The sequence below is a fragment of the Theropithecus gelada genome, chromosome 12, assembly GCF_003255815.1.
Source record: "Theropithecus gelada isolate Dixy chromosome 12, Tgel_1.0, whole genome shotgun sequence".
NCBI lineage: Eukaryota > Metazoa > Chordata > Mammalia > Primates > Cercopithecidae > Theropithecus > Theropithecus gelada.
This window is the reverse complement of record NC_037680.1, coordinates 49,359,718-49,383,212: the sequence shown is the minus strand read 5'-3', so window position 1 is coordinate 49,383,212 and position 23,495 is coordinate 49,359,718. Positions and strand designations below refer to the sequence as shown.

Here is a 23,495-nt window from a genome sequence, read left to right as displayed (position 1 = left end):
ATTTATAAAGGAAAGAGTTCTGCAGGGCTGGGGAGGCCTCAGGAAACTTACAATCATGGTGGAAGGGGGAGCATCATGTCCTTCACATGGTGCCAAGAAGGAGAAGTGCAAGTGAAGGTGGGAAATGCCCCTTATAAAACCATCAGATCTCATGAGAACTCACTCAATATCATGAGAACAGCATGGGGGGAACCACCCCCATGATCTAATCACCTCCCACAGGGTTCTGCCCCCAACACATGGGGATTAAAATTCAGATTACAATTCGAGATAAGGTTTGGGTGGGGACATAGAGCCAGACCATATCATATAATTCCCCCTGTTTCACAGAAGAGGTTAAGCGTAATTGCTGAATAATATAACTTATAGGACACAGGTCTTAAACACAGGTCTTTCTACTTCAGAGCTTTTGCTTTTTTTACTATAATCTGGGCTTCTTGTCTTTGTGGAGCAGCCTGACATCCTGACCACTGGGTCTATTTCTTCCTTCATATGGCGTGTTCATAAAATGCAAGTTCTGAAATTACACTGCTTAGGTCCCATCCTGGCTTCCCCACCTATATAAAAACTGTACGATCTTTGGTAAGTTAATTGACAATTTAGAGCCTTGGTTTCCTCATCAGTAAACTTCAGAAGATTGCTGTTAAGGATGAAATGAGATAATACAGGCAAAACATGTATCTGAAACATATTAAGTATTCAGTAAATCTTAGCCACCAATGTTATTACTGATTCTCCTCTGGAAGTCATTTAAAATATTTTCAATGGACAGTTGTGGAATTTTTCATAAGACCTGGCATTTCTGGGTTTAAGTTTGTGCTGTTACTCCTGTCCACACAAGCTGCTCCTTTGTTTGTGTGTACCTATTAACTTTGAGCTCACAGGAGCGCCTTCTGTACCATCAATTTCTTTAATTATCTTCCATTTTCTTGCTCAGAATATTTTTCCCACTGATTTTCAGAATTCTCCATGTTTTTACAAGTCTCTAGTTCTTGGCTATTCTCCTTTTAAGTCTCAAGCCAAGGGCTTGTACTCATAGCACAGCAGTTAGGACGTGCCCTAATGCAATACACTGCTTGGGTTCATATCTTGTTCTAACATTTACTAGCTATGTAGCTTGGGGCAAATTATTTAGCTGCTTGAACTCACTTTCCCTATTGTAAAAAAACAAGATCAAAAGAGTACATAGTGTTGATAGGAGGCCGAGAACATGTATATGAAATATTTTTTAGCATATCTGATAAGACAGTCATTTTTTTTCCCAAGGAGCATATCATGTTCATAACATCGTCAAACAAAGTCTTCTTTATTGGAAACAAACTCTCAAATTGCATATCTGCAGAAGCAACTTGCTCTGATGGTGACATATGGATCAAACACTTTTCAGAATCAAATGGGGACTATGATGACAAAATCTGGTTACAACAAAATTTAAGCTGAAAGTTTTTCTAGGAAATCTAAAAAACGTTCCTAAAAACTTGGCTTCATTTAAAGAATATGAACCTGCTGCTATTATGTGAATCTTTCATCAAAAAGAAAAGCAGATTTTGATAAACGTTCCACTTATAAAACCCAAGTCAACTTATAAAGAGAACATCTCCAGATCAATTTCACAAAGATTTTTATGACAGGGACCCTAATTTTTCAGTGAGGGAAGCTGTGGTTTTTGCTTCTGTACAGGGATGAAACACAGAAAAGGTGGATTTAGTTAAAACTTAGTGGCAAATCCATGTTCTATTTTTTTTCTTCTTCTTTTTTTTTTATTTTTATTTTTATTTTTTGAGACGGAGTCTCGCTCTGTCACCCAGGCTGGAGTGCAGTGGCCGGATCTCAGCTCACTGCAAGCTCCGCCTCCCGGGTTCACGCCATTCTCCTGCCTCAGCCTCCCGAGTAGCTGGGACTACAGGCGCCCGCCACCTCGCCCGGCTAGTTTTTTGTATTTTTTAGTAGAGATGGGGTTTCACCGTGTTAGCCAGGATGGTCTCGATCTCCAGACCTCGTGATCCGCCCGTCTCAGCCTCCCAAAGTGCTGGGATTACAGGCTTGAGCCACCGCGCCCGGTCTTTTTTCTTCTTAATTCAAGAAACTAAACTCATTATTTCCATGCCAAAAGCAAAAAATTTGTGATGAATACTAAGCTAAAGAAAACTCGTATACTAACAAAAAAATCTGTCCAAAATTATTGCTGTTTTAAAATTTCTGTAAGTTTAAATATCAGCCATTCATCCTTAAGATTCTTTTAGCTGCAGTAAGAATCTGTCCTAAACAACAAACACCTATATTCATTGACATGAAAAGATAATCCACTGGCAGAGTAAGCTTCAGGACCAGTCAAATGCTAATGATGTTATCACAGACCCCCGTTTTTCCTCACTGTCTCCTCATTCCAGCTTTATCTTGGGGTTCATTCCCATCATGGTTGTAAGATAGCTGCTGCTGGCATTTGGGGTTACAGGCTTCCTGTTTTTTTCTCCTAAATGTTAAAAAGGTTTTCACCAAAAGCCCAGGAAGCCTCTCTTTGAGTTCCATTGGCCCAGTCTAGCTTGGGTCTGGCACTGGAGAACCAGTCTTTGGCAAGGAAGGCTAATTACTACGAGTGGCTAGAATGACCAAGTAATAAGGCATGTATGTTGGCAAATCAACCACAATGTCCACTGCAAACCACTATTACATCAGTGCTACACAGACTTCCTCCAAATGTCTACCAGTACATGCAGGATCTCAGGCAGTTATTAGACCTTCCTGTACCTTGATTTCTCCTATATGTGAAATGAAATCAATAACAGGCATAGTGGCTCATGCCTATAATCCCAGCACATTGGGAGGCCAAGGCAGGCGGATCATGAGGTCAAGAGATCGAGGCCATCCTGGCCAATATGGTGAAACTCCATTTCTACTAAAAATAAAAAAATTAGTTGGGTGTGGTGGTGCCTGCCTGTAGTTCCAGCTACTTGGGAGGCTGAGTCAGGAGAATCGCTTGAACCCAGGAGGCAGAGGTTGCAGTGAGCCGAGATCGCGACACTACACTCCAGCCTGGCGACAGAGCAAGACTCTGTCTCAAAAAAACAAAACAAAACAAAACAAAAAAACACAAAACAACAACAACAAAAATAATATACCAGACTTTTTGCTTTACATTTGGAGAACTGGTGTTGGAAAGATAAAGTAAATAATGTGAAAATACTCTCAATCAGAGAGTTACTAAAATTCAAAATAGTATTGACTTCGTGTGATCACTTACTAAACTGAAGGCCAGCCTGGAGTTGCACATACAAGAATATGGCAGAGTTTAATCATAAAGCACAAAATTGAGACAATAGGAGAGCAATTTGGGAATACACGTCAGAAGCATTAACATACTACATATTCTTTGCCTATTTTTAGGAATTTAAAGTGAGTACATTTTCATATACTTGGGCAAAGATTTAGCTGGAAGGATGCCGATTCACTCCATTGTGTTTGTTATAGCAAAAAAAATGTGGAAATAATCTAAATATCCAATAGGTAGAGGCTGAGAAAATAATTATGACATATCTATTGATACTATAGTCATTAAAAATGATAATGTGTCCTTCTCATCTTTGCCCCCTTGTTGCCCAGTACTTTATGTGACACATTTCCAGTCGTCAATAAATGTTTATGGAATTATCTAGAAGAAAAAAAAGATTATATAGTTTTATCTCTAGATATATTAGTTTGGAAAGATATTCACAATATACCACTAAGTGAAAAATAGCATATTACCAAAAAGCACATGTAACATTATTTAATTTACATAAAATCTTATGTACATAAAAATGTATACATAAATTCCAAAATTTTAAAAACAAATTTATTAATGGTGGTGAGATACCAGGTGAACTTTGCTCTCTTCTCCTTTTGTGGTAATTAAAATTTTTTGGAATGAGAATGTTTTATTTTTAAGGATGACAACTATCTATATTTAGAAAAATGGCATAGAAAAATAATGGCATAGAAAGATATTCACAAAATATTGCTTAATTAAAAGGTATACAAAATTATTTACAGTATGATCCCATTCTTACATTTAAAAACATATATCTATATGTATAGAAAAAAGACTAGAAGGATATACACAAAACGGTTAGCAATACTACACCTGAGAGGTTATAGGGTTATATACAGGTGGTTTTAATTTTCTTTTGAAGACTAAAGGAAAATTGAACTCAATTTTAAATGCAGATTTAAAAAAAGATTAAAGAACCTGGAGATGAAAAGTATAGAAATTGAACAAATATGATTTTCAAACTCATTATAAAGCACTTGTATTCATCGGGTCAAATCATGTCCAAACTCTGTCTAATGAATAGAGAGTCTCTCTCATTAGCACATAAAAGGCCTGATATATTAATGTTCAGGAGAGTTCTACTATCTTTCTCCATGGTAAAAGCAAAATTGGAAGAGACACACAATGTGGATTAAGAACAGAAATATGTGTCAGTAGCTCAGGGCTCAAATCTTTTCTGTGCTAGTAATTACCTTTCTCTGAGCAATTCATAATTTTTCATTATTCTAGTTTATTGATTTAGAAAAATAGCAGTAAAAATACTGACTTCTTCATAGGGCTGCTATGAAAAGTTCCAGATGTTAAGCACTTCAAAAATACTCCACTAAAGCAACTGACTAATGAAACATGGTTAAGTATTTTACTATCCCTAATGTCCCACGTTAAAAACATAGGGGTTAAACCACTTGTTCAAGTTTGCATTATACATCCCTGTTGCTTGCAGGTGTGCTGTTAAGCAGTTTATGATACAATATATTGTCTTGAAATGTTCTTAAACTGTAATTAAAGGTTACAGAATCATTAAAATTTAAACAAGCTTTGAAATAAATAAGTTGTGAAGACAGAGAGAAAAAAAAGGCAAACTCCAGGTTTGGAATAATCTGGAGGACTCAGCTACTTGCCCTGGGCAAGCCACTCCTTTTTTTGTTTTTTATGGGGGCTGGGGGTAACTTCAGACCCTCGTTTGTAACACAAAGCTAATACTAACCCAATAAAATCCTGTTAGGATAAAGTGGTATAATATTGGTCAATGCTCTTAGCATGTACCTGACACAGACAGAGCTGATTCAAAATAGAACAGTGAAGAGAATCTAAGTTCCCACAGGGCCAGATATGAGGGAGGTGGTCTAAGGGACCTAGATAATATAGATTACACCCAGTCATCCTGGATTCCCCCATCTACAGAAGAAAGAAGTCGGATTTGATGTCACAGCTCTCCCACGCCTGTTTGCTTTCTTGCCTTCCCCTCTCCCTCCCCGCCCATATCACTTTTCCCCACTCCTCCCTATCTGGGCAGAAACAGACCTTCTCTCTAGAGCACTATTTTAAAAAGAGAAGTTAGTGATTTGAATGCTCTCAATCAACTCTTGAAGGGGAACAAGCTAATAAATGAAGAAGTTAGAATCTGAAAAAAAAGACAAGTGCAGTGTTTGGGGCTTGGAGTTGTAAAGATGCTGTGCCTTGGCCCACTGAACTCCCTGACTTGTCCTTGAGTTTTGTTTGCCTTAGGCTTATCAACCTTCTAACTGCTAAAAAAAAAAGCAAGTCTAAACTCAATGGTGGATTTTATTTTTCCTTCCAGCAAATCTCAAAGGTCTATAATGATTAGTGCGTGTGGAGTTAAAAGAGCACAGAGATCCTGAATGTGTTCATTTTACTTGAGAAAAATTGAGTATGTGCCAGAAAAAATATATAATATAAGTAAGTCTCATTAAGCCATCATTACTCAGTAAGACAGTTTCCAGGCAAATAAACACACAAATCTCCCTCTTGCAGCTCCCTCTGAGTTGCACCTTCAACTCAAATCTCCTGTCCTCATACATTGTTTACTTCAAAGAGAGTTATGAGTGAACAAGAAAATGAGAATCAGGTAGGGTAATTATAATCTTGAATGAGGAAAACATGCCAACATTCATTGAATTGCTAAAAAAAAAAAAAAAGAAGAATAAAAGAGCCATTCTCCTTCAATATATTTAACTGATCAAAAAGGCCAAAGTGATTTGGGGTCTAAATTTTTGTTGTTCTAAAAATAAAACAAAATCTTAGAATATACTTTCACATGCTCCCAAAATTGAGTGTGAAGCTCATTAATAATACCCACTTCTTTTATTCCACTCCCATTTTCTGAGAATGTTTGCTCTGTGCTATATACCAGCATCAACTGGGCCATTCCAAACACTGTTGAAAAGCTGTCCCAGACAAACTTGGCCTTCAAGCTATAGAGGAATTATCACTGGATTTCAAATTTTGGGTCTTTAAGTCAATAAGATGATAATAAAAAGTAGTAACAAAGGAAGAAATGTTGGTATCTAGAGGAGAGGATGGACTAGGATGAATGGGAAAAGAAAGTTATCCTACAGTGATAACTTGTATTTATCTCAGCATGTTAGCAATTTAATACCATAGCTCAGAGGAGGAACACAAGCCGACCACAGTCCATCCTGCCAGGGAACAGTCTGTCTCTAATGTTGGCGAACCTTTCCTGCTAATACTCCCAGGTTCTTCTCCATAACCCTCTCTAGCCTGCCTCCCAGGGCCATGGATATTGTTTTTGCCAGCATCACCTTCCTGTGGTGAGCTGGTTCACACTTCTCTGCACAGATAATGATACAGATTGGATGTGTGTTGCCGTCCAAATCTCATGTTGAAATGTAATCCTCAATGTTGGAGGTGGGCCTGGTGGGAGGTGTTTGGGTTATAGGGGTGGATCCCTCATGTCTTGGTGCTGTCCTTGAGATAGTGAATTCTCATGAGATCTGGTCGTTTAAAAGTGTTTGCCACCTCTCCCACCTGGCTCCTGCTCCCCCTTGACCTTTGGCCACAATTATAAGTTTCCCAAGGCCTCCCCAGAAACAGAGGCTGGCATGATGCTTCCTAGGCAACCTGCAGAACTGCCAGTCAATTAAACCTCTTTTCTTATAAATTACCCAGCCTCAGGTGTTTCTTTATAGCAATGAAAGAATGCCCTAATACAGGTAACAAGGAGGAAATCCTTAACCATGGCACAGCAGACCTCTGCCGGGCAGAGCTAGAGTCTGTACAGGGGAAAACCGTGGGAAATGTGGGAAAACACATTTCAGTGTGACGAGGGTGGAATGTACAACTCTGCCTGGGCCGTGACTTACCTTCAGAAGATGAGATGAGAGAATGGCCTTCGACAGGTGGGGTTGTCTTCCAGGGACTAGGAACTTACAATCACAATAAAAGGATATTGGGCCACCAGGGCTGGGCAAAGCTGGGTATTTGGCATAAAAACACAGTGCATCATAATAAAGTCATTTAAAACAGAATCTGGAAGGGAAAAAAAAAAAAAAACAGAAAAGGAAATTAGGTTCCTGTGGAAATCTTTAGGAAGGCAAGAGTATCTACTCACTTGTTCTTGGCCACTGGTTCCAATACACTGGTTTAGGGTATGAGTTTACTTTACACAGAAGCACATCATATAAATAATGGTGCTGACAGAGACTGCGATCAAAATCAGTTTCTCATGACAATGGGCAAAAAGTATAATATTTTAAAAAGAGACAGCCTTGTACAAATGGCACTAGGTACCTTAGCCACCAAACATTTTAAAATCTGTATATTTAAAGGGTCACATGTGGGCATTATCATACACGCAGAACGAAGACATGGTCGTTTCTTTGTCTATACCATATTTATTTGTTCAAAATCCTTTCTCCTTTATCTCTTTTTCACCTCCTATTTCCAAAAGGAGCAATGAAGGGTGGGGGGGCAATAGAATTACAGAATCAGGAGGTAGTAAGAGCAGCTGATTGGTGAGGGGATAAAGAAGCAGGAAAGAAAGAAAAGAAAACAAAAGAAAAAAGAAAAGAAAAGAAAACAAGATTAAGACTGTGAGCAGCAACTAGAGCAAAACAAAGGCTAACAAAACAGAAGCTGGTGGATTCAAAGGGTGACTGTCCTATATATGAAACTATTTTGTAAGTAAGGAAGCAGGGGGTTGGCAAGGGAAGTAAGGCAAGTCCCCAAAATAAGCTTCATTTACTTCGTCATTGAATTTGACGCTGGTTCTTCATTGCAGACAACACGCCCTGGCTAGCCAGATGGGAAAGCTCATGAAGGCAAACCTAAAAACCTCAGGACTACGCCCATCAGAACTTGGAACCCAAGATGCCATGACATTTCCAGGGAAAATGTGAAATACACTGCCTGAGATTGTGATGCTCATCTTAAATGGAAAATGGTGAGAAATACGTACATTTTAATTCTATAAATTAGATTGCCAAATGTCATCCATGTTGTTAACGAACTTTTATTGGTGAAGTCTGAGTCAGTGACTAAAGGTTTAACCATTATACATACTCATTTAAATATAACTGATGAGTGTAATACCAAGTGTCACAACTCAATGTCACCAGGTTTTCAGTCCCATTATACTGAGCCAGAGAAGAAGCAGAGAAGGTGCCAGACAGAGGAGACAGAGGCTGCATGAAACTATTTTTTTGAATGTACCAAAGGACTTTGGCTTGTCTGAGCTTAACATCTAGCACCATCTTGATATGTTTGATATATTCCTGAGAATGGAGGAGGTAATACTTGCTTATATGCACCCAGGAGGCTGTACTATCTGGTAGTTTAAAGTTTGCTAAAGCAGAGACTTGACTTGGGTGCTCCAAGGTTGGGAAGGGAATCAGTTAACATGGCCAACTACTCGGCTCACATTTCAGTGTGGCTTTCCGGCTCTCTCCTCATATGTAGCAACTCTTCTGTCTGACACCTTCTCTGCTTCTCAGTATAATGAGACTGAAGGTGACTGGTGACGCTGAGTAGATGACAACTTGGGATTACACTCGTCACTTATATTTAAATGAGAATAATGGTTAAACATTTAGTCACTGATTCAAACTTTGCCGATGTAAGTTCATCAAAAACAGTAACACTGGAAATCTAATTTATAGAGTTAAAATTTGCTTAAGAACTAATTTAAAATATCATTTCCTACTAGAAGATGATTTACCAAGTCACTCCATGACTAATGCTGGTTTTAAAAGTAAAAATATAAGAACTAATAGGTCTCAGGTAGAAAATAGATTTTTGGTAAATTAAGAGAGTGTAATGTCAAATTCAGCAGTGTGCATTTTTATGATGTAAACAAGTTTCATGGTAACTCTGACCTTTCTCACTGTACTGTAAATCCATAAATGCCAAAGGTCTCCCACTCCAGTATATGGACAAATGTCGTCACCCTACCCTAGGATTGTTTAGTGTCCAGAACAGTGGGGGAGGCAGGGGAAATTTGTATTTTTGATTTATGAGAAAGATAGTGATTTGTTATTTATCTCCAAGGTATAAACATTACTTGTAAGAAAAAAATATCAGGAAAAACTGTAGGAAATGAAGTTCAATATTAAATTATGATGCTAGTCTAGTCTCTACCATCAAAAATGGAAGGGTCAAGAATCACATCCCACACGTCAGCCTTAGAATACACTGATTTCCAGGCTTTAATTTTTTTGATGAAGAAGGAACAATCAGGCTACTCTGGACATACTGCCCGTGGGTTAGCCCTGCTCTGCAAGGAACAGTAATTTAAAAAAAAAAACTAAACAAAAGAAGCAGAAGCAGCAGCAATAATTCAGTTTCCATCTCTTTTAGAGGTGACTTGAAAGGGAGGCTATACTTGCCCTTCATGGGTGGTAAAGATCTTATAGCTCATTCCTTAGATGCCATAGTCTCTACTGTACCAGAATCTTTTTTCTTTTTTTTTTTTTTGAGTCAATACTTACTTTAGGTAAGATGCTGATTCTTGCATTATGCAATCACACATACTGGGCAAACAGTTAATCAGAGGGAAAAAAATCAGCTGCATTTTTTCCTGACCCATGGTCTTGGAAATTTGGTTTATTTGAGGTTACATATGGCTCTTGGAAGCTATCCTCACATAATTGGTTCTTCAACAGCTTCTCTATACTAACTATGGAGTAACTTTTCTCCAGTAAAGCTCTTATCACATTCTTCTTGCTCAGACATCTTCAACCACTTCCCAATGCTTGGCTCTAGCTTTCTGTTGTTGTTGCCCAAGCTAGAGTGCAGTGGCATGAGCATAACTCACTGTAGCCTCAAACTCCTGGGCTCCAGTGATCCTCCCGCCTTGGCCCCCAAAGTGCTGGGATTATAGGTGCGAGCCACTGCAGCCAGCCGGCTTTACATTTAAGACTCTCTAAGATCTATACCCCAATTCTTAAACCTTTCCTTCCTTTTCCAACTTATGTATACAATATTCCAGCAAAAATCAGACCACTCACTCTTCCCTGTCTATTTCTAGGTCAGTGCTAATATTGTCCCTTAGTATGGATGGCTCTGTCCCCATCTCTAGTTATTGGTTACCAGCCTCCTTCAGGGCCACTCTATATTTTCCATGATATTTTTCTAGATCCCTCATCCAGTCAGTGTCCCTGAAGCACTAACCACATTCTGCCTTATATTCAAGTTATGTGCAAATTCCTTTATGTTTTCTAACAGATTATAAGCTTCCTGAAGGCAGGAGGATGATTCCTTATTCACATTGCCTAGTCCGAAGCATCTAGCTTAGTGTTTACCCAACAAGATTCTCAACAAATACTGAGCTGAGAATAATTGGCCTGGAGCCAGTGATCCTGACGATTATATCTACTATACTCTAATTAATTTGCTACATAAAAAACCTCAGGTAATCTATGCAAAAAATGAGAAACTGGAATGAGAAGATAAAATAAGAATTCAGTGGTAAAATACCTTTAGAAGGTATATAATAATAATAATGATGATGATGATGATGATGATATCTTCAACTTGAGTACATAGCAAAGGTCAATTATGGAAATGGATTTTGAACTAAGTTTTTGAGATAAATCTCTGAACTTCTTTTAGTGAGAAACGCTCTTCTATGGAGCTCAATGTGCTTAAAATACTAACCCATGACATTATTCTGAGAGGCAGTAGCATAGGATTAAAAAAAAACACATTGCGTGTCGGCTGTTTCAAAGTCATATACAAGATGGTAACCAAAGTGGAACACAATTTTATAACTCTGGACACTTAGTTCACTGGTGAGATTTGTTTTATTCACCCTAGAATATCTGTGTCTTAGGTAACAAGACTGACTCACTGTAAGTAGATGTTATGTGTCGAATTGTATCCCCCCAAAAAGATATGTTGAAGAACTAACCTCCAGTATCTCAGAATACAATCGTCTTTGGAAACAGTGTCTTTGCAGGTGTGGTCAAGTTAAGGTGAGGTCCTTAATGTGGGCCTTAATCCAATATGACTGGTATTCTTACAAAAAGGGGTAGCCTTGGACCCAGAGACAGACATGCACAGAGGGAAGGCTACGTGAAGAGTCACAGGGAGAATGCTGTGTGAACATGAGGGCAGACATCTGGATGATGCATCTACAAGCCAACAGATGCCAAAGATAGCCTGCAAACCACGGGAGGCTAGGAGAGAGGCATGGAACAGATTCTCCTTCACAGCCTTCAAAAGGAACCAACTCGACTATCACCTTCAGCTAGGACTTCCAGCCTCCAGAGCTGTAAGACAATACAATTTTGTTGCTGGAGCTACCCAGTCGGTGGTAATTTGTTAGGGAAGCCCTAGCAAACGAATGGTGGCATTCAGTCACATTCTAGAGCTGCTGGACTCTACAACTGCAGAGAGAAGCATCTTACTCCCAACTGGAGCAAGGCTGTGCCTTCTATGTAGGCAGCTTCAAATCCTTCATGGGAATAGGTACGATGTAAATGATAAACCCAATAGATGCCTATAAAGGTTGGATTTGAATACCTTAAGAGAGAGAAGCCTAGAGAAGACGAGGCATGGTATGTAGAAATGAGGCTGAGTCATTTCTAGAGAACAGTCAGGACTGGGGAGGAAAGAGGACAGTCAGAAGGACTGTTCCCTGTCAGGTCACACAGAGATGCTTTTCAAGTATCAATACACAGAATCCCCTTCCAAAACTGCTTTTGCTATACACACTGCAAATGAATGCAGGACTTTTAAACAATGCTATGCATGGATTCAATGGACATGCAAACTGTTCTATGTGTATACCTGTTGCTTCATTTAAAGTTGCCTCAAGGCGTATCGTTTCTAGAAAATGCTCTAAAATTTTTTCAGGTGTTCCTGACATCACAGTATACCTGGATAAGAAACAAAAATGCCATTAGTTTTTCATAAGTGGGCAAATCATTAAAAAAACCTTTTACTTATCTAAGTTTTTTTTTTTTTTTTTTTTTAACTTGAGATCCCAGGGAACCATATACTTTTCAAGGTAAGAGAGACCATGCACCTTGTCAAAGTCACACGAGAAGACAAAACAAACAAACAAACAAAAAATCCACAAAGTGAAGTCGTTACTACAAACACTGTTCTTCTTTCCCTACATGGAAATAAGGTAAACTCTTTGAAGAGCAGCTTTAGTAGGCTGGGAACTGAGAAACTTCAGTCTTTTTCCAAAGGAGAATAAAAAGGAACATGTAAAACCCAGGGCAGTTCAGGTCAGGCAGGGGGAGCTGGTGAGGGGAAGTGAGAGTAAGCTAGGTTATCCATATATGGGTTACTCGTAGCAAAACTTCTGTCCCACACTGGATTCCCCTGCCTATTTCTGGAATGCTCTGTCTTTCCCAACTGTACACTGGTATGTGCTTTGGAAATTCAGCTAATAATAAAATGAGAGAAAGCAAACAAAACTCCATAACACCGATAAGCAAACAAACAAACCCCAGTAGCATCATGAATGGGAAATAAATCAGCAGTAGAAAATCCTTATAATTTATTTCAATGCCAGATATAAATTACTGGGGGTTATACTAGACATTATTTCAGCAGATCCTTCCATGGTATTCTTCAATTAACACAGGATGATTTATTTTTTAAGTTGCATGTGAACTGTTTAAAATCATACTCAAGACAGTGACAAAACACTACTAAGTGGGAGCCGTAGACAAAATACATTCAGATGATCTGGGTGCTTCTCTTCCAAAACTCAGGCTTTGCTTTTCTGCTTGGAATTTCACTTAAAAATAACAGGCAAGTAGGGGCTGGGCGCAGTGGCTCACGCCTGTCATCCCAGCACTTTGGGAGGCCAAAGCGGGCGGATTGCCTGAGCTCAGAAGTTCGTGACCAGCTTGGGCAGCACGGTGAAACCCTGTCTCCACTAAAATACAGAAAATTAGCCAGGCATGGTGGCACGCACCCATAGTCCCAGCTAGTTCGGAGGCTGAGGCAGGAGAATTGCTTGAACCAGGGAGGTGGAGGTTGCAGTGAGCAGAGATCGCGCCACTGCACTCCAGCCTGGGCGACAGAGTGAGACTCCATCTCAAAACACATACACACACACACACACACACACACGCACGCACACACACCAGGCAAGTAAAAACAACAATGAAAATAAAATTGTCTAATGTTCAGAAAGCAGTGATAGAATTCAGCTCTGGTTTCCTTGCCTGTTTGAGACCTTTGAGGTGTGTTGAGATCCCAAGAGTAACTCTAACATATTATTAAATCCCAGGATCTTAACCCACAGCCTGAGGGAGTGATGAGTAGACATTTTAACATATGTGCATGTGAAAACGGTGAGTGAAGCACCCCTGGTATTGAATGAGGTGGCCAGTGCAGTCTATCTGGAAGGCAGCTGTTAGCTAAAACTGTTGTGAGTGTGCGCACAAGACCAAAAGGAAGCTCAACAGTTAGATCTTTGAGGAAACTTGGCTTTGGAGCCTAGAGGAGGAGAGAAGGGGAATAGAGAGAGAAAAAAAATAGTCTACTTTCATCTCAAAAGTCTGACCCCTTTCTCAAAATAGATAAGGTAGAAGACAATGGTTTTTCCTCTTGTGGGCAATGAATATTTGAGGAAAGAAGAGGGCATATTTATAAATGACTTTCAATATTGAAATAGAGAATATTGCTCAATTCATCCAGTAATTCCTGAAATATATGATTTTTTGATAGCACTCACCACATGAGCTGGAAAAAGAGTAGCGTCGGACACATTAATCAGGAAACTGGGTTGGAGAGAGCAACATCTGTCAAATGTTTACTATACCCTAGACAGCTAGGTGTGCACTGAATAAGGGCGTCCTGTTTACTCCTGCTAGTTAAATATTATCTTCATTGTGCAGATGGACAGACGGCTCAGGAGGGGGAGGAATCAAGCCTCAGGTCACAGAGTTAGTAAATGGGAGACCTCTGACATGAGCCAGGTGTGTCTGGCTTCAGAGAACAAGCATGAGCTTCGTGGCACTTTTCTGTTTCCACAGCAAGATGCTCCAGATGGAGACCAGGTCTAGCTACCTGGAGCTTTTTCAGAACAGGAAATTCTCCATATAATTAACAACCTTCCTCTAAAGAGGGCTTGTTTGGTTTGTTTCTGAAAACAAGTTGCATATCAATAGGAGTATATATACATTCCAAAACGTGAAAACCAAATGAGGGGAAAACCAGTCTGTTACTTCGCGTGGCACCGGGCAGCGGCTGCTGGAAAGTTGCAAGCTCTATATCTAGCTGTGTGACTCATACATCAGTTTGTAAAATGTGTCCCCTTGTCAAAACTAATTCTACTAGAAGGTTGGCTTCACATTCTGGTATTCTTTGTTTGGACATCCTTTAACTAGGGCATTATGGCTGGTCAAAAGTAATAGAGGTCTGAGAGGCAAGCCGGATGCCTGATCACCTCTCTAGAGAGAAAGTGGCCTCTCTCAGCTCTGCCCACCTGGCCAATCGGAGACCCCCAGGATCTTTCTTTTGCTACCAGAGACTTCCTCTCGTGGTACAGTTGCCATGGCCACCTTACCCCAGCTTCTCTTCACAGCTCCACAGAAGGCTATTAGGTGCTGACATTCCCTTAGGGTGGGGGACTCCAGGACGGAGGGGCCAGGAGCTTCTGGCCAGACACAGCCCTCTGGGCTCTTGGAGTTCTGGGTTTGGCTGAAACATCACGTGACGGCTTTGTTTCCCACTGTCCACTGCCAGGCACCTACTGCTTGGCCTCTGTTTAAAATGAGGTCAGGACCACTTAAAGACCACACAGCATGACTCTTTTCAGTTTATTTCATGAAAGAGCGACTCTAGTTCAAGTTAAAAGCAAACTCCAATTGGTTACATTATATAAGCTATGAGGTTTTAAACCTCTGACATAAAATACTTTTCTGCAAATGAGGACACTACAATTTGTTCCTAGAATAGAGAAGGGTGTGGAGAAGGGGACCTGAAAGAGACTGTCTTCCTGCACACAGGATGGAGCTGAGCAATGAGAAAATAGTCTAAGATAAAAGCAACACAGTAACTAAAACAGGAATATGCATTTCAAATTCTTTCTTACTAAACCTGCATAACCACAGAGCAGAAAGACATCCGAAACAGTAAATGACTGAGGGCTCCGTGGAATTTATCCTTCATGGGAAACACTGCCTTATTATTGACATTTTAAATATCACACTCAGAGCTGAGATGCTCAGGTAGAATCAGGAGGTTTTGAAAGTTAAAAATGTACACATAAACTATTCTGGATTTCTCAGGGAAAAATGAACCAGAAAAATAACATTATTAGCAGCACCAATATGGTGACCCTCTTTAAGCTCAAAAAGGATAATTTCTGAAGAGAGGCCCTACAGCTTCCTAAATTTTAAGTCCATCCATAGACATGGTTGATGCCACATTTTTGAAGTCCAGAATATCAGCCCCCAATTTATTTACATGGCCCCTCCCCTTCAATTCTGGTCTCATTTGGGAAAACTCAACATGGAAAATGACCCCTTGAGAGAGCAGCTTTTCATTCTTCAGGGAAGTTTTGTGTGGTGCATTAATTCGTACTCATTGAATATTTCTTAAATGGCTCATTGTGAACATGCATAAGTTTTTGAATTGTGGAAGAAATTTGGATTGGAATACAGGACACAAATAAGGAGGTATAACGGAAAATCAGATCAGGCCTAAAATAATAAAACATATGGTCTCTCCTTTTCCATCCCTTTTAGTTTGGTTTCATAAGAAACCTGTATTTGGAGAACACCCTAAATGAAAGACATTGTAACAAGCAAATGCTTTTGATCATTCCCCGATGACATGAAGAAGTGAAGCAAGGGGACCCCCAGGGAACCTCTTGATCAGATGTTTCTAGGTTAAGAAGAATTCTCAAGGCTTGCCTTTTCAGTAAGCATAATTTTCCTGGGACATCTGAAGCATTAGTTTAAAATGCAGATAAAACACTAGTTATTTAAGGGAACCAAAGAAAATCACTAGAAGCAGTCTCAACCTTCACATAAAAAAAAAATGTTTTCATTCTCATCCTCCTTAGCGGGCTGGAAAGACAACTGTTAAAAACATTTGGGCAAGAACAATTCCAAGAACAGATAGTAGTAAACAGCAAGTAATAACGAAATTTCTATGGTAATTTTTAGTTTTGTAAGTGAAAGGTACGTTTTTTACATAGTCCTTTTCATGTCAGTTCCTTCGATATGGAGTGGTTTGCAATATTTACTAAGCAGTGTTGAGTATGTAGTCTTATCTACTATATTTTGCTATAGTAAGCTGGCAGGTGGAAGGGGGATAGGCGTGTGAAAACTGGTCAAGCTGGACTTGAATTCAAGCTCTGCCATTATAAGCTTTGAAACCATGGGCAAGTAACTTGTGGCTCTGAGCCTAAATTTCTCCATCTTTTAAAAGGTGTTGTAAGATAAGAATTCTATAAAATCTGCAAAATATACTCTGGCTATTTAATAATATTATCTTTTTTCCTGCCCTCTTTGCAAATATGTTGATTCAATCAAATGAAAATGTCTGGGCCTTAGACTTTTAGTCTAAACAATAAAAATTAATCATTTATGGTGAATGTCTTGATAAGGGAAACACCTCGCTTATTTGGCAAACAAAGGAAAATTACTTGAGATGCATTCTCCTTCAACATATTATTGAGTAACATTTCTTTCGCTACAGAATTGCTGTTTTTATTACACTAAGATTGAAAATTAATCTCCGTTTTAAAAACTAGATTCTGTAATTTTCTGTAATTTCTTAGAGCCACATTTTCTCTTCTCTGTCTTACCACTCAAATGTTGGTACATTTGATGCAGTCTTATGTAGTAAGTTGCAGCAAAAGCTGGAACTGAACATCGATATACTGAAAAAGACTCAAGTTAAACAGGACATCTGAGAAATGTGAAGCTAATGGCCTTTCGACATTAGCAGAAATAAGTATGAATGAGGCCAAATGGATGCTTCTGGGCTGCAATCAATAGCCTGTTTTATATTTGAAGTCTGGGTTTCCATCAGAGACGCTCATTCTGGTAACAAGAGGAAAACACTTCATGCGAAATCCTGCATACGAAATTCAAATACCAAAAGTTCTCATCACCCAGGGGCCTTCGTATCCTTTGAGCTGCCTGGCATTGCTATTCCCATTGTTCTCTCACACGCCTTCTGTTCCACAGCTATTACAGTTGAACACTGTATACAAAGAGTGGTTTTTAGAGTAAAGGAATATTCTCTCCCGAATTACTCTAGGCAGCACCCAGCTCAATGCTGTGCCAGAAATGGATACATTATACTCCACAAGATGTGTGATTAGTCAATAGAGAGGAAAAAAGTCACATACACTGCCATCTTCCACAAAAAAGGAGAACATGCTATTGTAGAAATGATGATACCATGTGAAAAGGTTAATCATAGTCTGGCAATTACAGTGTTGGATGCAAACATACTTTTGCTGAGGCTGTGAGTTTCCTTGATTAGAAGCTCTGTTCCCTGCTGGGACCTTCTCCAGCACCAAGACATCTTGGTCATGTTCTTTAAGTCTGACTGTATTCGCCTCCACGTCCTGCAAATACAAATTACACCACATACAGATGCTGCCGCTTACTCAGACAATGAAAAAAATTTCAAATGCTTCAGAAACTCATTTGGTGCTTGTCATGCTAATTGTTGCGTCTACAAATTAAGTCATTTTCAAAGTCAAGGGCTGGAACGGTCAGAGAGAGGACCAGATGAGGTTTGAGGCATGTGTTTTTAAGACTGCTTTTACCCCAGCTTCAGAAAAACAGCAGAATAAAGCATAGTGTGGTTATGCTCTGAGAAACCTTTGGGAGAAAGAAATAGAGCAGGAAGGTGGGGAGCAAAGGCATTTATTAGTTATAAAAATATGTGGTAAATAGCAAGCAGCTTCAGCAAAGTTCTTTTCCTTCTAAGCATATTTAGTTTCCTTAGGAGTGGGGCACCTCTTCTCTCTAATCAAAAGACTATTTTGTTTTCTTTTCTTTTTTTAAGAAAATCCATTTGAAATGTGTTAAAAACTCTTTTCGGTTATTTTAAGTGATTTACCATTGATTAAATTACATCAGTGATAATGGTCCTAATCTGATTCTTTCGAAGAATGTTTTGGCTGAATGTAAACTCCTTGTTTGTAAACTTGAAGGAGTTAGTACAGCTTACCTTTAAATTTCAATATCATTGGAAATAGTTAGTTTAAAAATTTTAACATGCTTTTCCTCAACATTTGGCTCCCATTTAAAAAGAGATCAGATAAGAACCAACTCAAATTCCATCTGGTATTTTTTTAATATATCATTCAAGGGTATACATTTTAGCCTTTTTTTTTTTTTTTTTTTTGCATTAAGACTATGCATTCCTAAGAGAAACTTAGTTGTTAGAAATTTTGCCACCAAAGGCAAATGCTTAAGGCCATGTAGGGATTGATGTCCAGACACAAGGACAGGAGCATGACATTGTAAATCATCATTAAGTAATGGGAATACACCCCAAAGCACAAAAGCTACATTTAGGACTTGAGGAGGGACTAGAGATGCTAAGGCTGCAAGAGGGATAGAAGGGACCCTGCTCTGTGGGTCAGCAGTGAAAGAAAGAGGGCAGTGTGACCCGAGAAAGAACAACCTCCCAAGTGAATTCAAGCTAAGGTGGGAAGGACCACAGGCCACCTGAGAAGCCAGGGGTAGTGGGACATCGTCACCATCCCTAAAAGTCCGTGATCAGGCCTCTACCAGCCAAAGCTGGGTCATCCCTCCCATGGGCAAGGGACCGCATGCTGGGGAGAGACCAGAGACTATTTTTCTAAACATCACCCACACTCACAAGTTCCTTAATAAGCTTAGAGTGGGCTCATCTGCAGAATCAACTTTTAAGTGCAATTGCACAGTTCCCTCTACCACCCCTGTTATTCACCTGCCTGCCAATTCCTTTAGTTTGTAACAATCCTTGATAGAGCCCCTGAAAATGAAAATGCTCGGTTGGAGTAACCGTGATGGATGTTAATTCCCAGTAAAATGGAATCACTCAATAAATCAAGAGAATGTATGATGATATGAGACAGGCTCAGATTTGGGAGGAGAAAGAGGTGGAAACTAGGAAGGTCTAGGAAAGAGAAAAACAAGGAGCAGAGGGAGCTGCCACTGTGTTGGAGAGTGGGATGGGAAGGATGCAAAGAAGGATGCCCAAGATGTCAGAGAGAAACTTCTCAGACTGACATTTTGCCAAGGCAATTCCTATTTATTGTCAATTCTCATGGACCAGTGCAGGGATGCATAGAGGGACTGGGTCCAGCATAGCATCCTGCATTTGCAGTTTTACTGGAATATAACCTCTGGATCCCAGAATGCATACCAACACATTAAATATAACCAGGTTTGTAACAAAGGCCTTTTGTGCCTAGAGCACTCATTCATCACAGGACTACTCAATTAAGACTATGCTCAAAGCTTTGCTTATTTAGTTAAAGAAAAAATGGGATGTCTCTCGGCCACACTTTGCTTTGGACTCACCCTCAGGATCCGGTTGAAATCCTCCTTGTCTACTCTTAAGAAATGGCAATTATCTTCTCGTAAGACGATAGAGGCAGCTCGTGGGGCATCATTCACTAGTGCTAACTTGCCGAAGTCATCTCCTTCATGTAGGGTGCAGACCACACCCTGGAGAAAGTAGAGCACACCGATGAAGAGGATCCCAGAAACAGAGCAAACACAAACACCCACCACCTCCTGCCACAAGACCCCGGCCCATCAAACACTGTAGATAAATGGGCTGTACCTAGGAATGCCAAAGGGGATTACATAATTAAATTATGATGTTCACTTTTCTTCATTGAGTAATATGGTCTGTGGCTTAAATGTACATACTATAATCCGTTAGGAGAAAAACCCCAGAAAGTACAATACTACTTTAAGTATAATAACTGAGATAATTTATGATTAAAGATGCAATAATGTCTTTTCTACATCTAGGAACAATGTTGTTGCATATTTAATTGTGGCACTACATTGCTAATACTTAGAGCCACACTAGTAAATGGAGCGTAATAAAGTTTCAAAAAGAAAAAGATATATATACCTTGCCATAAATGACTACATTCACTGATCCTTTTAGAATAATGTACCAGGAGGTACCTTCTTCCCCCTGGTTAAACACTAGACACAAAAAGATGAAAAGACTTATGATAAGAATAGAAGCACATCAATATAAATTACAGCTTATCAAATCATCACTTTAAGTCCCCAGAATAACGCATACGTAAAAAACGAGAAACATCACTGGCAAATACTAACTTGTTCAGGTGGCATATTATCTCCTTTTCTATAGAATATAAAAGAAAGAGAAACACTGCATTCCTTGCTATGCCCCAAAAGATAGGTTTTTAGTAGATATCAATTTATCAGCAATCCGTTTCTTAAAGCCATATACACTTCTCCCACAATTCATTAAAACTTACCCCATAGAAAAATGGTTCTAAAAAGTAATCTGACAAGTAATGCGACGCTTAAAAACATGCAAATCAGCACTACATATTGTTTACAGATACATACCTACACACACTTGTCCCTTGGTATCCATGGGGAATTGGTGCCAGGACCTCCCAAGGATATCAAAATCCACAGATGCTCAAGTCCCTGATACAAAGTGGTGCATTTGCATATAATCTACACACAGCCTCTTGTATACTTTAAGTCATTTCTAGATTACTTATAATACCTAATACGATGTAAATGCTATGTAAATAGTTGTTATACTGTATTATTCAGGGAATGATAACAAGAAAAATGTCTGTACATGTTCAGTAGAGACACAACCATCCACTTTCTTTTTTTGGAATATTTTTGATCTTCAGTGGGTTGAATTCATAAATGTGGAACACACAGATGCAGAGGACTGCCTGTATTTTTTTAAAAAATGGTTGGAATGATCATCACTACATTCAGAGTAGGAGTTACCTTGGGGTAGGAAGATGAGAATGGGATAAATGAGGGTACAAAGGGTCTTCAAGTGTAGTTGTACAATTATTTTTTATTTTTTATTTTTTGAGACAGGGTCTTGTTCTGTCACCCAGGCTGGAGTGCAGTGGCGTGATCATGGCTCACTGCAGCCTTGACCTCCCGGGCTTAAGAGATCCTTCCACCTCAGCCTCCTGAGTAGCCGGGACTGTAGGGGTGCACCAATCCACCTGGCTAAGTTTTACAGACAGGGTTTTGCCATGTTGCCCAGGCTGGTCTCGAACTCCTGGGCTCAAGCAATCCACCTGCCTCGGCCTCCCAAAGTGTTGGGATTACAGGCATGAGCCACTGCACCCAGCACGTATATTTAATTCTTTAGAAAATATGAAAAAAGGCCAGGTGCAGTGGCTTATGCCTGTAATCCAGCACTTTGGGAGGCTACAGCGGGCAGATCACTTGAACTCAGGAATTTGAGACCAGACTGGCCAACGAGGTGAAACCCCACCTCTGCTAAAAACACACACACAAAAAAATTAGCTGAGCATGGTGGCACACGCCTGTAATCCCAGCTACTTGGGAGGCTGAGGCAGGAGAATTGCTTGAACCTGGGAGGTGGAGGTTGCAGTGAGGGGAGGTGGAGGTTGCGCCACTGCACTCCAGCCTGGGTGACAGAGCAAGACTCCGTCTCAAAAAAAAAAAAAAAAAAAGAAAAAGAAAAGAAAAGAAAATATGAAAAAAATGGCGTAATGTTAGTATCTGACAAAGATTAAGAAGGTATTTGTAATATTCTCTATTTTTTGTTTAAAATAACTATTTCATAATAAAATGAAAGCAATTAGCAAGTTTGAATGAAATGAATACAAGAAAATAAAAAAGAATAGTAAGTCAATAGCAACCATTAAGATAAAAATATTAAAGTAAGCCTTTAACATTTGAAGAAGTTACATTCTTACTGAAATAGATATCAATGTCAGAAATACCACTTTTGATGACTGAAAGTAAAAGAACCACATTTACAATTCATGTTTCCTGCTTATTTGACTCATATAACGTAGCCTGAAGAAAGAGCAAGATTTTCCAAACTATGTCTCTAATGAGTTAACAGGTGTCCATGCAAAAAGTGTTCTACATGTCATTAGGCTCAGGAAGTATCGGTTTAAACATGGTGATAATTTCTCCTTATTGCAGAACTTCTGAGAACACATTAGCATGCTACTGTATCCTGTGACTCTGCAAGAGACATTGGAGAGGCACTTCCTGACCTTAGTAGGTCACTAACCCCCTTTTTTTCTTGAGCCAGATTTTTGTAGGAATAGTAAGGAATGCCAGCTTATATAATATTGTTCACATCTATTCACATCAAATTTCCTTTTCTTGCTTCCAAATATGATCACAGAACTAAACTACAACTTGGATTTTGGTGAGATACTATATATTAACACTGTATACATATTTGAAGCAAAGAAATTCTCTCCAGTTTGGAGCCTAAAGTGGAAGTGAGAGAAGAAAAAGGAAGTAGGATGGGTTTAAATATCATTCTAACTAGCAACCTCAAGAGATCTATTAGTTCTTCTAAAGCTATGAACGGAATGAGGTCACTGGGAAAGGTACTGCCTCAGGCCCTTCCTGAAGGGCAGTGACTTCATTCCACCCTCTAAACACTGTGATGAGTCAGGAGGGTAGTGAGCCAGCGAGACTCAGCCTGGCACCCACAATACTTGCTGGTACTAGAAAACCACGATCCTTCAGAATAATCGGCATGGGCTGGAAATAATCACAGGTCCAGAAAAACAAAAGTGCCACAGGACACCCTGCCACGTCACCAAGTCAGACCCGGGGCCAAGAAGTGAAGCGTTAGCAGCCTGGCTTCCCGTGGCATGTACTCGAAGGGTGCTGGCCAGGCGCAAGGTTCCAGTACAGTTTTCACTTACACACGGTCCCTCCTTTGGCATGAGACTCAAAAATGAGAACACCTGCTAACTCTCGTTTCACCTAGAAGAAAAAGAGAAGAAACATGCAAAGGCCACATTTCCAGGTCTGGGTGGAAAAGGGTTGTGCTCTTTCTAGGGGCACAATGCAAACTGCCCCGGGGCTCCCCATGCAGTCATCTCTCACCTCGCCTGCTGCTGCTGCTCTCATCTAAAGTCACTTCCATTCAATTTGCTGCTAGGTAGGTTTTTAAAGCTTGTAGCTCTTTTTATAGAATAGCTTATAGCTAATTCATACCAGGCAACCCCCTTAGAGACTGTTTCAAACAT

General features: G+C 39.6%; 1 protein-coding gene across 7 annotated transcripts in view; it reads right to left on the bottom strand.

Moving 5' to 3' along the window:
- The window catches only part of RAPGEF4 (Rap guanine nucleotide exchange factor 4), a 309,492-nt gene that overhangs the window by 43,749 nt on the left and 242,248 nt on the right, over window positions 1-23,495 (bottom strand). For all 7 annotated transcript variants that reach the window (XM_025404812.1, XM_025404813.1, XM_025404814.1 and 4 more), the window contains 6 exons: window positions 23,169-23,229; window positions 20,360-20,436; window positions 19,795-19,941; window positions 17,725-17,840; window positions 12,077-12,165; window positions 7,240-7,318 (listed from right to left, as the gene is read on the bottom strand). In XM_025404812.1, coding sequence (XP_025260597.1) covers window positions 7,240-7,318; window positions 12,077-12,165; window positions 17,725-17,840; window positions 19,795-19,941; window positions 20,360-20,436; window positions 23,169-23,229 — 569 coding nt within the window. The remainder of the gene's footprint in view (window positions 1-7,239; window positions 7,319-12,076; window positions 12,166-17,724; window positions 17,841-19,794; window positions 19,942-20,359; window positions 20,437-23,168; window positions 23,230-23,495) is intronic.